The sequence below is a fragment of the Balaenoptera ricei genome, chromosome 5 (assembly GCF_028023285.1).
Source record: "Balaenoptera ricei isolate mBalRic1 chromosome 5, mBalRic1.hap2, whole genome shotgun sequence".
NCBI lineage: Eukaryota > Metazoa > Chordata > Mammalia > Artiodactyla > Balaenopteridae > Balaenoptera > Balaenoptera ricei.
Window position 1 is genome coordinate 90,647,655 of NC_082643.1, and position 13,142 is coordinate 90,660,796.

The 13,142-nt window shown below is 44.4% G+C and overlaps 1 protein-coding gene across 4 annotated transcripts; it reads right to left on the reverse strand.

Annotated features, from left to right (window-relative positions):
- Positions 1-299: 299 nt before the first annotated feature.
- On the reverse strand, positions 300-12,874 carry SMIM20 (small integral membrane protein 20). Of its 4 annotated transcripts, none has more exons than XM_059923233.1 (3): positions 12,650-12,869; positions 1,832-1,888; positions 300-1,068 (listed from the first exon to the last, which is right to left on the reverse strand). In XM_059923233.1, the coding sequence occupies exons 1-3, from the start codon at positions 12,756-12,758 to the stop codon at positions 1,031-1,033; spliced, it is 204 nt and encodes a 67-aa protein (XP_059779216.1). In that variant the 5' UTR covers positions 12,759-12,869; the 3' UTR covers positions 300-1,030. The 4 variants fall into 4 exon arrangements, 3 of the variants coding, with proteins under 3 accessions (XP_059779216.1, XP_059779219.1, XP_059779217.1); XR_009503328.1 differs by lacking the exon at positions 300-1,068 and adding an exon at positions 4,408-4,830 and having other exon boundaries at positions 12,650-12,874; XM_059923236.1 differs by lacking the exon at positions 300-1,068 and adding an exon at positions 12,112-12,166 and having other exon boundaries at positions 1,873-1,888.
- Positions 12,875-13,142: the final 268 nt, after the last annotated feature.

Here is a 13,142-nt window from a genome sequence, read left to right on the forward strand (position 1 = left end):
ACAATAATAAAATTATGTCATCAGGCAGCTCATCTAAAAGACAGCATACAGTAATGTGCAAGGCACTCTGGGAAATCTAAAAATGAAAAAGATATGTCTTTCAAAAGCACATAATCTAGTAAGGGGCCAGACAGAGCACTAGAGAAAGAAATTCGTATTCTCATGTTCATCTTTGCAGCACCTGGTGAGGTATCTGGTAGAGAATCACATTCAATAAATATTTGTCTCAACACATTTGCTATTTACCTTTAAGATTTTTACTTGTATACAATCTGACAAACACCAAATAGTCAAATACCTAGTCAAGTATAATCTAGTCAAATAATACTTCTGGGTATCATTTAATGCGCTTACAAAAAAGGATTTACAAAAAATCTTACACCATTGTGAAGGAAAAAGAAATCATTTTAATATACACATTTTCATTTCAGTTAATTCAACATGATTTCTACTAGGCATGCATACCCATTTAGTTTGGTTTGCTTCATAGTTATTTATTTTTCAACATGCAGCAACCCTCCCAATGAGACAGTTGAGTTGAACCGTTTATTCTTAAAGAGTACAATGTACCTTGTCCTCAAAGAGTTTTATCAACTTTAACATTTTCAAAGAGCCCTATGAGGCTGCTCAATATGGTGGTTTTTCACTAAACGTCTTATTTGGAAGATGGCAAAACAGACTAGGATCTTCCCAAGTCTACTGGTTGCTTGTATTCATATCACAGCTCAAGTGGGTAAGAGGTAGAGACTGAATAATAAGTAGATCACCTCCAAATGCAGCTGGGCGAGAAAGCTTCATTTTTAGAAAGGAAACCAAATCATGAAAACCTTCGTAATGGTGTGATTTGTTTCAGGGTTCTTCTGATACTAAGAAGGGAATTAATCCTGGTGCACAGTACTCTTCTTTACAGCCTTCTAGAGTTTTCTTCTCCAGCCATCGTTCTTTAGCCAGGTGACTTATTGTACTTGCTGCAGAACTGAAAGCATGAAGACTCTGTCTACTTTCATATTCAGAGGTGGTGATAGCCTTTTCATTTCCTGCCAAATGGATCCGACCACACTTTTAACCCTATAGAAAGAAACACGAATAAAAACAGGATTCGTTTTTAAATTTCCTACCACTTCCCTCAACCCCAAACAAATAAGATGACATCAGAATGAAGGTGTGCAATTTCCATGTAGTTGGAGTTAGTGCGGGCAAGCTGCCGGAACCTCAGAACAGGACGGCTGGGGAGCCACGGCAGCTGACAAGAGACTTTTAAATGGCTCAGAAATTGCCCCACAGCAGGGAGGTATGTATCCGGCCTAGTTAAAAAATAAATGAATAAAAAAAAGACCGCTGCCACAGATTACAAGAGTTTTGGCTAATAAGCTAGAAACCTCTCATTCTCAGCCAACTTGGATCATCTCAAAGTAACTAACCATTCAGCCATACAGGGAACTTTTGAGCTTCTGTATAAAGCAGAATCCCGCATCGATTAAAATAGCTCATAAGTAAACAGTATTTTCCCATGAGGGTGGTGTTTAAATAGGTGCTTGGTAAATATGTCTGCAAAACATCTACTTATGCTTCATAGCTAATTGCGCACTTGTTACACATTTATGCCCACTTATCAAATGCAGAAGAGAAACGTGCAAACTTGCAAAAACTCTTCTGGAGTGACATATTAAGAGGAAGTCTTGGGGTGGCAACCTCTAAAATGGCAACTGCTGGGAAATAACAGCACAATTACAATCTAGCCTCGAAGCAAAGATTTCTCCCGCTGCAAAGCACCACTCCCAACGACAACACACTAGTACACGTGAGACTTTGTTTTGATTTTTACATTTACCTGGGGGCTGCACATCTTCTTGGACAATACCAGCTCGATTTATGGCTTGTTCCTTCTCTGGGAAACACAACAGAAAAATTACTCATTAGAGAGGGGACTGCGGGGGCAGGGCAGTGGAAATCTTTGTATCTACGTGGAACAATGACACGGGACAATTAGGAAACAATATATCTGAGTGCTATTAAATTCAGAGCTGCCATTGCCCAAAGCTTTTAGGTTACAGAAGTTAGATCCTAACAAACAAAGACTGGATATTTTCAGTGAAAGAAAGCAAGCCGTACTTCAGAAGAAAAGCTCCTAATGAACATCTTTTCTGGGTGATCTCAGCAGTTTGGAAAGGCAACAAAAACAACAGAAAGAGAACAATTTTGAAAGAACTGGTGGTGGTGGTGGGTGTGATATGAGGAGGGCAAGGCTGCTGAACTGCAGGAACAAGTACAATTCACGGGAAAATGATGCAGTTTAGGTGTCTAAAATGTACTCCACTGAGGGCCTAGACCCAGAGCTAAATATGCTATGTTTTTGATAGGAAATAGAGCAGAAAATTAATCTTTGAGTGGGTGGCTTTGGTTTGGATAATTGAAGCTTCCCTAATTGACTGCAGGTGCTACGCAATCAGTAAGCGCGTTTTAGCGACAGCAGCTTAGCCAGTCTCTGTGGAGATGTCCCACAGGCGAAGGCCAAGAGAAACTGGGCATTTTATGTCTGTGGGCTTCAAGCCCTCTGACACATCTTTCTAAGTGTTGTGGAATAAACCTAAGGCCTGTGAAAACAAAGACATTATTTTAAGTATCTTGAAAAACAAATGGTGGCTTTTCAGCAGAAAGACTTGCAGCCAAAGGATGTTTACTACTATATTATAGTAATTAAGTGTTGTAATCAAGCCTTTGTTTTTTTAAAAATTTTATTTATTTATTTATTTATTTATGGCTGTGTTGGATCTTTGTTTCTGTGCAAGGGCTTTCTCTAGTTGCGGCGAGCGGGGGGCCACTCTTCATCGCAGTGCGCGGGCCTCTCACTGTCGCGGCCTCTCTTGTTGCGGAGCACAAGCTCCAGACACGCAGGCTCAGTAGTTGTGGCTCACGGGCTTAGTTGCTCCGCGGCACATGGGATCTTCCCAGACCAGGGCCCAAACCGTGTCCCCTGCATTGGCAGGCAGATTCTCAACCACTACGCCACCAGGGAAGCCCCCAAGCCTTTGTTTTAATCAGGCTGACAGTGTTTCTTTAAATCCACGTTTAGCTCTTCTTTAATATTAGGCAGTTTTCTTTATTCTCATAAAGATACACAAGCATAAAGGTATAGGAAACAGGGCTTTTCCAAATCAAATATTCACTGAACTTGCTTCTCCGGTGCTGTGACCGAAAGTCAATCCTAAGTGACCTGTCTGAGAGTTTTATCAACGCTAAGTTTTGCTTTGGCAAATAAAACACCGGGCAACAGGGATTATCTGAATCTTGACATCCAATTCTAAGCAAGACAGAGAAAACACAGCACAAGGAAGCTGCTTATACAGAATGGTCTGATGGCTCCACTGGGCCTCTCTGAAAAGTAGCAGGTAAACAACAACCAAGACCCTATGGACCAAGAGATGCCAAAAGAGTGGGTGACAATGGGACCTCTGAGGTGTCAGACTTTCTAAAATAACACAAAAGGCGATCTCATTTCCTAAGAAGTTAAATTCCTGTAGGACTGAGCCCTACCATGCTGTCACCATGTAAGTCTCCAAGTATGGATGTGTCTCAAACATGCTCTTAGAAAATGCCAACTAGTAAAAGACTACACTGTCATCGATCGTGCCAGGAACAAAAACAGATATCATTTTTCACACCTAAAAGGTCTATTCTCCAGTATCATGGAAGAAGGAAGAGATGAATTTTTAACACATGCTTGATTGCCAGAAAGCATTCTAGATGTCCAGGTTTGAGAGAATCAGACGGTGAATGGAACACATTCTCCAAGAGGCAGGTCCTGCAAAGCCAAAGAAGCTGGCAGGCTGCCGAGCATCAAAGGAAGTTGACTTCTGGTGGCAAAAGAATGCCTAATTGTGTTCTCACCTCTTACAGTGAAATGGAGAACCAAGTGAAGAGAAAAGAATCCCTGTCTTCACACCTCCTTGCTAATTGCTAATGAGGTTGGAGAGAGGCCGAGGATTTATTTTAAATAGACCATAATCTCTTTATAATCCTTGTCCTTATGCAACCACCTCTTTTTTTGGCTTGGACGGGCAATTTAAACCGATTTGCGAGTTCCTACCAAGTGATAACCGGTATTAGCATCCTATCTACATCCCCTGGTTCTTTAATCCATTAATGTTTTATAAATACTCTAAGGCCAAAGCAGTCTTATATAAATTCATGATATGACACACTTTATTTGTGAATGCGAGATATGCTAAAGGGAAAACAAACTGGTCCCTCGGGACTGAGCAAGCACATCTTGATGAGGCTGACAGTAGGTTTCTGTTTTGCTATCATTAGAGAAACAGCAAATGTCTCTCAACCTCTGGAAAAAAGGGCAACACAGAAGTCAGGGGTTTAACTATGTGGGCAAATCAGGATAAGCTAATTACTGACCTTTTAGTAGTGAGCATGCTTCTATCAGGAGTGAAATGATGGAAACGCAAATATGCAGCATGGGGCCTGGAGCTTTGCGATGTCCGTTAGAAGTTCCCTCTCCAGTGTCTCAGCAAGCCCGACTCTGCCCCCTGGTGCTAAGGCAGGGAGCTGATTTGCAGTTGTTTTTTTTTTTTTTTAAAGTATTTGTTTTTATTTATTTATTTATGGCTGTGTTGGGTCTTCGTTTCTGTGTGAGGACTTTCTCTAGTTGTGGCAAGCAGGGGCCACTCTTCATCGCGATGCACGGGCCTCTCACTATCGCGGCCTCTCTTGTTGCGGAGCACAGGCTCCAGACGTGCAGGCTCAGTAATTGTGGCTCACGGGCCCAGCTGCTCCGCGGCACGTGGGATCTTCCCAGACCAGGGCTCGAACCCGTGTCCCCTGCATTGGCAGGCAGATTCTCAACCACTGCGCCACCAGGGAAGCCCTGATTTGCAGTTTTAATTGAGGATCCTTAGCTCTACTCAAAGGGCCAAGGTATATTATTTAAAACTTAGTAATACATGCAGACGGGCTCATTTTTGTATGGTAGCAAAAGAATCTACCTCGTAATTTTTAAGTCTTTGAACATGAAACCTATCCTTATATTAAATGTCCATACTGTGAAATCTGTGTGACTTGCTACTTTATTTAACATTCACAGCAAATTGATACAGCATGCCCAAACGCCAGCCCCCTCAGTGGTCTTGTTACTGACTAGTTGAGGGTGCTCTTGGGGAGGACCAGCAGATAAAAACCTAAAAGCAGGTGCAGAATCTGACCTCGGGGCCCTACACAGTGAAACCACCACCTCGGGAACACCCCCTCCATCGCCTCCTGCCAATGAACAGTTAAAATAAAAGCAACTCACAACCTGAGGTAATTGGACAAATGTCAACATTTGAATATGGACTGTATATTACATAATAACATTGTGTCACTATTAAATTTCCTGGATTGGATAATTGTGATTATGTAAGAGAATGTCCTTGTGCTCAGAAAATACATGCTGAAGTGTTTAGGCATCAAAGCTCACAAGGTCTTCAACTCACTCTCAAATGGTTCAGCAAAATAGTAGTAATGATTATAATATATAATTATATATGTAATATAATTATATATGAACATATGCGTGTCCATATGTATGTATGCATGTATAGATGTGTAACATATATAGCGAGAGAAAGCAAATGTGGCAAAATGTTAACAACTGGTAAATCTAGGTGAAGGACATAAAGGGATTTATTGTACTATTCTTAGATCTTCTCTGTCGGTTTGGATTTTTTTTTTAACAACAAAAATACACAACTACAAAACAAGTACAAGGAAGTCCAACAGCACTGTGACTATTCCATGATGATTAATTCAAAGTCTCTTTTAAAAATAGCAAAAATAAAATAATACTTTTTCTAGTGCTCCCACTTTGCTGCAGTCTGACCTCGGGGTGATCCAGAACTAGATGTGTGTATTGGGGGTGAGTGTGAGCCAGCGGCTGAGGGGACCAAAGGGCCATTGGAAGCGTGGACTCCTTCCAATACCATGAACACTTTAGTTTCTCACCAAGGGTGTGTGGTAGAATCCAGGCAGATTTGTAAGGCCTGTTAGAAAATAAGACTTTAGTCTGTGCATTTCATTCGACTCTAAGGTGAAAGGAATAAAAAGCATATTCTGAGCACTTGCCATATAATCGGGAAAATGCCCTTCCAAGGTAAGAAGCATTTCTGAATCAAGTGATTTCTCGCAGGCCTGCTCTGACTCTGTACCACACACTTGAGGTTGGGGGCGGAAGGGGAACGGGAGGAGAAGTGAGGTATCACAGCTCTCCCACGTAACCTTTGGCTTTACTGGCAGACACTCTCCCCTGTCCTAAAAGCAGGTGAAACAGGGCATCATTAAGCAGCAGACAAGGCTGGGGAGTTAGGGTCTAGTGTCTAGCCAGCAATAAATGTGCTAACTGACCTTGGACAAGTCACCTAAATGAGGGGACTGAATGAACACAAGATTTCTGGCAAAACCCTATGGTTTTATGTTTCTGCACATCTAACTAAAGTTAAAAATGAACAGGATCACAGAAAATGATCTTATTCTGTCTCATTTCACAGGTTGCCCTGAAATGCTGTTATTTTTTAAAGCCACATTCAGGATCACTGTCTGGTTCTAGGATGCAGAGACAAAAGGCAGACCAGGCTTCAAGTTACAGCGCCTGAATGTGTGCTATATGTATAGCTTCAAGTATGCTTCCCTGAATGTGGGCTCTTCCCACGAACCATGCTGTGCCGATCGGCTGAGAGCTAATAAGCAACGTCTGGATTCCCTCCAGAAGCACAGCAGAACTGTCCCCATACTTCTGGTGTGGGACTGACAACTGCCAATGCCAACTGCCATCTCCCCAGTGCTCATTTCAGTACTCAGGTATCACGTGTGGAACTGACCTGGTATTCCCCCTAATACTTCGTAAAGTCTGGCTGAGTTAGTGAAAGAGCTAGAGATCACACTGAATGTCAAAATGAAATTCAATACAGCAGTCTTGTGATAATGGCCTGTCTGCTTTTAAATCATAGAAGATCCCCTCGGCTTTATTTTACCTAAGCAGCCTTGTGCCTCTTTTCTACTGCCTTGAGGCTTATTCCAGCAGGGGCCCTAGAGCCTACCTCTCCCCATACCCAGGCCGGCCAGCATCAGTCAGGCTGGCCTAGATGAAGGGTCAGCAGTGTCTCGACACTTGGGCCCTACATGGCCTGGGCTCCTTGCTAGCCTCTGGCTCCCCTTCTCAAGGACTGGGTGTCTGCCCGGCCCTTCCAAGGACTGTGGGCTTCTCCTCGGTCTGCCCAGAATTCTGGGGACCATAAATGTATGAAGAATGCTCAGAAGAGAAACAGCCAACAAGAGCGGCTAAGGAGTGGATGAAAGGCAGGAGCAAAAGCGCAAAGCCAGGAGTACTGGGGGAGGGGCAGTCACGAAGCCCAGGGAAGAGAGTGTCTCAAGGAGGGAGAGTCTGGCTGGGGCTTGTGCCTCTCACGCACAGTCACCTGACCTCCTGCGTCACAAAGAGGACAGAAGCCACAACAAACAGGAAGCATCTACAACCTCCCAACATCACACCTACATCTAGCGGTATCCACACCTGCCCTTCCTCCTCAGTTGCTGGAAGAGGTGTCCTGCCTTTGGTCCAAGTCTCCCTCCTCCATCTGATCTCAAGATCCCATGCCACTTCCTACTCTATGGATTGTCTTCTCTCTCCAGCAGTCTTCTTTGTCCAGAGGCTCTCTTGGCTCTCCCACTGCTCCCAGGCAAAACGAAAACACAACAGCCCCCCTGACCAGCTGCAAAATAATTCGTCATTCTCCTCTCCATACAGCTCAACATCTTTAAACAGTCAACCTAATGTACTATTTACTCTTCAATCCACTGCTATCTGCTTTCTGCCATCAAACCATTGAAAGCACTTCTAACAAAACAACCAATGAGCTTTACCTTCTTTTTGCTAAATCCAATGGATATTTTCACTTTTTATCTTTCTTACCGTCTTCAAGCAGCCTAGCCCTGCTGACCACACCCTTTTCATGAAGAGCTATCTTCTTGGGGCTTGTGACTGCAGCCTCTTCTGGTTTTAATCCTCTCGCTCTGGCCACTCCTTTGAGGGCCCTTCCTCCTCTGACCACTTGCTCTTCAGACCTTCAAATGCTAGTGTTCACCTGCATTCTGCCCTGGACCAGCTTGTCTTTTTCAATCTCTGAATACTGCCTGGGAGCCCCACCTACTGCAATGACTCTGCTTCCCATCCGATGTCAATGATGTGCCATCTCTAGCTCCAGCTCAGACCCTGTGGCTCAGCTCCCATCGCCTATAGGAAATCTCCAAGAGCACATCCAGGTACCTGAAACTCAATACATCCCAAACCGAACTAGCATGTCCTCTCGTCCTGCAAACAGACTTCCTGTATTTCATAATGCCTAGTACCATATCTCCTCAGCTGCTGGACCCAGAAAGCTGGGTATCAATCTCTTTCCTCTGCCTCCCTCACCCCTGAGCTAATCAGTCACAAATCCCTGTAGAGAATTTATTTCTTAAATCTGGCTCTGGAATTCAGTCCTTCTCCCCAGTCCCATAACCACCACCACTCTGGTTAAGGCTACAGTCACCTCTCCCTGAGGTCACAGGAAGCACAGCCTTCCCGTACCTGGCCTTCTTACCTCCAACCTTGACCCTCCCAGCCCCTCCGTCACACACAGAGATTCCTGGAAAGAGTGAATCAGATCACCTTGCACTCCGGATTAAAATTCTTCAATGATTTTCCACTGGCTGGACTCCGAGGACAGCAGGGTTACTGAAGTATTTTGACTAAGCAAGTGAGAGGATCGAATTCAAAAAGCAAACAGCACAATAGACTTTTCGACAGCCACAATGGAAGACCTGCAGTTCTATACACTCTCTGACACACAAGAATGGATATTCCCAGTTACAAATTCTCACCAAAGAAACACAAAGATGTATTTCAGAATGAAGAAAACTGAAACTAGAAAGGTGTGAGATGAAAGAAGGATCAGTGAGTAAAGAATGAGGGTAAACAGAAACAATCAGTGACTGTATAAAACACTGATGGTACTAAGTGATCTGGGGAGTAATAAACACAAGGCAAGACGGGCGGTGTGTCTGGGACAGGAGCTAAGGCATTCTAAGGTCTTTGTATATTTCATAGGAGGTAAAGATACTGACTAACTTTAAACTGTCACCACAAAAGAAAAAGAGAATGTAAAACTTTCAAACGAGTAGAGGGGAAGAGAATTAAATAAAGAAACCTTGAAGGCAGAAAAGGAGAAAAAAGGGAAGTAGAGAAACAGAAGAATAAATAGAAAACATAAGATAGGAAAAATAAATGTATATTTATCAGTAAACATAAGTGAAAATGATCTCAATCCAACAGTTTAAAAAGATTATCAGATTGGATTTTTTAAAAACCCCAGTTTAGGCTGGTTATAAGAATTAAGGACAAATAAAGGCTAAATATAAGAGTATATCTATATCTATATCTATATCTATATACATATAGATATACACACACACACACCAAGAAAACACTAACCAAAAGAAAGCTGGTAACTATGATAATATCAGATAAAACAGAGTTCGGGAGAAATATTAGGGGTAAAGAGGACTCATATAATAATAATTGAACCCCCCTCCAGAATATTCTAGATTGTGTGCACAGAATAATATGGCCTCAAGATATCTAAGTAACAGCATTAAGAATGATCTGGAACCATCATATACAGAACTCTGTACTCCCAAACAAGAGAATATACATCATTCCCAGCACACAGTGAACATTTGCAAAAACTGACTTGTACCAAGTCACAAAGCAAATCTTGACCTATCAAAAAATCAAAATGATATAGTCTGAATTCTTTGACCACAAATGCAAAGAAGGTAGATCAGCAGCAACACACTAACCAGAAAGACCACAGTGACTGCTGGGTAAAGAATGGGTGGTCCTGGGGACCAGTGGGGCAGGGAGAACGGCCCAGAGTGCAGGGAGTGGGTGGGGGACTAGACACGGGTAAGGACAGTGACATGAGAGAAGAGCTCTGACCGTCTCGTCTGGTCACATACATCCGGCACCTAACACAGTGCCTGACACACAGTAATTGCTAACATCCAAGTTTAAAAAAATGAAACGGAAGCTAACTAAATGCTAGCTGAATGCGCTGAAATGAACTGAAGCTCCGTCCTCACAGCGGGTCCCCATGACCCGGTCACGAATGCCTCACCTGGGTCGGTCCACCTGCTTAAATTTCCTTGTCTCACTTCCCTGCCCTTGTGGTTCCTTATTTTTGAAATGTTTTTATGGGATGCCTAGTGTACAAATATACTATGTGTTTCCACACCTGTTATCTCATTTAATTCACCCCAAAACATGTAAATTCAGTACTGCAAATTCCACTGTTACAGATGAGGAAACAGGCCAGGCTCAGAGAGGTTAAGTAACGCACCTTAAGGTCCTCCTCTAGTAAGGGATTTAGACCCTCATCTGACTTACTTCTCTCACCCTCTTAGAGAGGCAGTATGGTGCCGTGATGTAACGATTAAGGGCACTGGTGCAAATCCCAGATCTGCAACTCATTGGTTGTGGGTCCTTGTACAAGTTAACTGTTCCATACCTCAGTCTGTCCACATATAAAATGGGGATGATGGTCACACAGCAGCTACAATGAAGGGTTGTTATGAGCACCAAATGGATTGATATATAAGAAGTGCTTAGAAGAGTGTCAGACATATAATAAGCTTTCAATAAATATTAGCTATTTAGTATCATTACCTGTTTAAGGAATCAGTTATGACTCTCAGATAAGAGTGTCCAAATTAATTAAAACTGAACCAGAAAAGTGGGCAGGTGTTGACTGCCTTACAGTTAAAAATGCAGATATTGTAGCCACACACACTAAATGTTCACTTAAAAGGCTTAATCTGTCTGTCTCAAGGCGACTCAGACAACCATAGACTCCGGACTACCCCTATAAGACTGTTGTTGGGAGACACAGCGCAAACCCACACCCTGAGCATCTGACCCAGAGGAAGGTTTCTCAGCCTTGGCACCATGCGCATTTTGGGCTGGATAACTCTTTGTTAGGGGTGGCTGTCCTGTGCATTGCACGGTTTAGCAGCACCCCTGGCCTCTATGCACTAGATGCCAGTGGCACACTCACACTACCCCACCCCATGCCGCCCATTTTGTGACAAGCAAAAATGTCTCCAGATAGAACCAATTGTCCCTAGGGGGACAAAAATCATCCCCAGTTGAAAACCACTGCTCTAGTCTTCGTGACTGAAACTTTTCTAGTGGGATCCAAAGCAGACCCCCTTGTCCCAAGTTCAACTCTAGAGGCTGTCATAAAACAGCATGGGGCAAGGATGCAGTAAGGAGGGATAATGCAGATAGATTATGCAGGGCTTCACACAGCCCCATGTTCACCCTCACGCATGGTGCATGGAGATAGGCTGGAAGGCAGAATGCAGAGGCCATTTCAATCTTGGCTGATGAAAAGAAGCCACAAGGAAATCTGTGTACTTAAAACACTCTTAACTCAGAAACCAAATGTAGCATTTGTAATGGGCAGAGCATTTACACGGAGCTTTCGCCTTCAAACCGCCAAGCTTTCAGCCTTCGCTAATATTGTCAAGGGGCACAGTTGGCCCTCTTCCATCTTCAAGACGATTCAGGTTTCCTGGAGAACAAAATGAGCCTCTAATGCCTAATATTTTCTCTCTGACAGATGGTTTCAGACATATCAAAGTGCTAATCCTTGCTGAGGTATAGGTCTCAAGGAAGGAGAGCTTGGCTTTTAGAATGATAGGACTTGAATGATTAAGGAAGAAAATTACTCTCAGGATATTGACCATTGTCATGTGAGCAACCAGCTTAAAATGAAGGAAGACAGCAGAATCTGGAAAAATATTCGAGGAGAAAGGAGAGGAAAAACTCAAAAACCCAGGTTAACAGTTTACGTTTGAAACATATCCACTCAGAGACATCTTTGGGAGTGGAAATGAAGTGCAATAAAAACACTTTCAAGCTCAGGATAATTAGGGTCCATCTCCCTCCCCTCAACATTATCATTCCCAGCTTCAGTGTCTGGAAGGTCTGGAAACAGAGGCGGGAGTAGGAATACTTGTCTTGCCACTTACTAGCTGTGTGTCCTGGGGCATGTTGAACAACCTCGCTGAGCCTCAGTTTCCCCATCTGTAAAACAGATAATAATACCTACCTCAAAGTGAGGGTGTGTAAATTAAATGGTCCAATGTGTGCCTAATGAGATACATAAAAAGACTTCAGTGAATATAACTATGAGTATGAACTACTATTTAGTGTCGACCTACTATGTGCAGATTGCTTTCACTACCACCTTTGAGTCTCACCGGAGGCTAGATGATTTTATTATACAAACAGATAACTACTAAAGGGGTTGCTGAGATTCTGAGAGGTTGAGTCACTTGTCCACTGTCACAAAGCTGCACAAGCAAGATTCGAACCCGGGTCTTCCTGACTGGCAAACCAAGCTCTGACCATGGCCCCACGTGGGGAAGGGAGGGGAGTTACTGAGGCCAGGCCACCGCGTGGGGTCAGAGGTCACTCTCAGTTACTAGGCCCAGGCCACCGCGTTGGGTCAGAGGTCACTCTCGGTTACTGGGCCCTGGCCACCGCGTGGGGTCAGAGGTCACTCACGGTAATCCTCCAGCCGCATTAGGGGCCGGAAGTAGATGGGGTAGAAGGCGGCGCCGATCAGGGAGATGAAGCCGCCGAAAATCAGCGCGGTGCGCAGGTTCGGGGTCATGGCTCCAGCCGGTGGCCGCCCTGACCCGCCGAGCAGCCCTCACTCTCGGAAACACAGATCCCGCCGGCGGTATCGTGACCCCGCTCGGAAGAGGAGGAGTTGCTTTCGCTTCCGGGCCTTGGGGGCGGGGCTAGGAGGCGGGCCGGGGCCGGGGGCGGGGTGGGGTTGGAGGCAGGGGTGGGACCAAAGGCGGGGCCTAGGACTGGGTGGAGCTAGGGCAGGGTGGGGCGGGGCCAGGGACCCGGCGCACCGCCTCCCGGGCGCTCCCTGGCAGCGCGTAGCGCGGGGCGAGCGCGAGCCGCGGCTAGAGACTGGAGCTTTAATTGATTTCCTGTTCTGCCCCCGACCCCCCAGCCTGGTTTTTCTCTCAGCCGCTCCACCCAC

What these genes read in the sequence shown, in the direction of transcription:
- SMIM20 (XM_059923233.1), bottom strand. Translation starts at nt 12,758, where the DNA reads ATGACCCCGAACCTGCGCACCGCGCTGATTTTCGGCGGCTTCATCTCC. An exon ending in AATGCGGCTGGAGGATTACC is followed by an intron (nt 1,889 to 12,649) that starts GTGAGTGACCTC and finishes TGTGTTTCCCAG; the next exon opens with AGAAGGAACAAGCCATAAAT. An exon ending in AGAAGATGTGCAGCCCCCAG is followed by an intron (nt 1,069 to 1,831) that starts GTAAATGTAAAA and finishes TTCTTTCTATAG; the next exon opens with GGTTAAAAGTGTGGTCGGAT.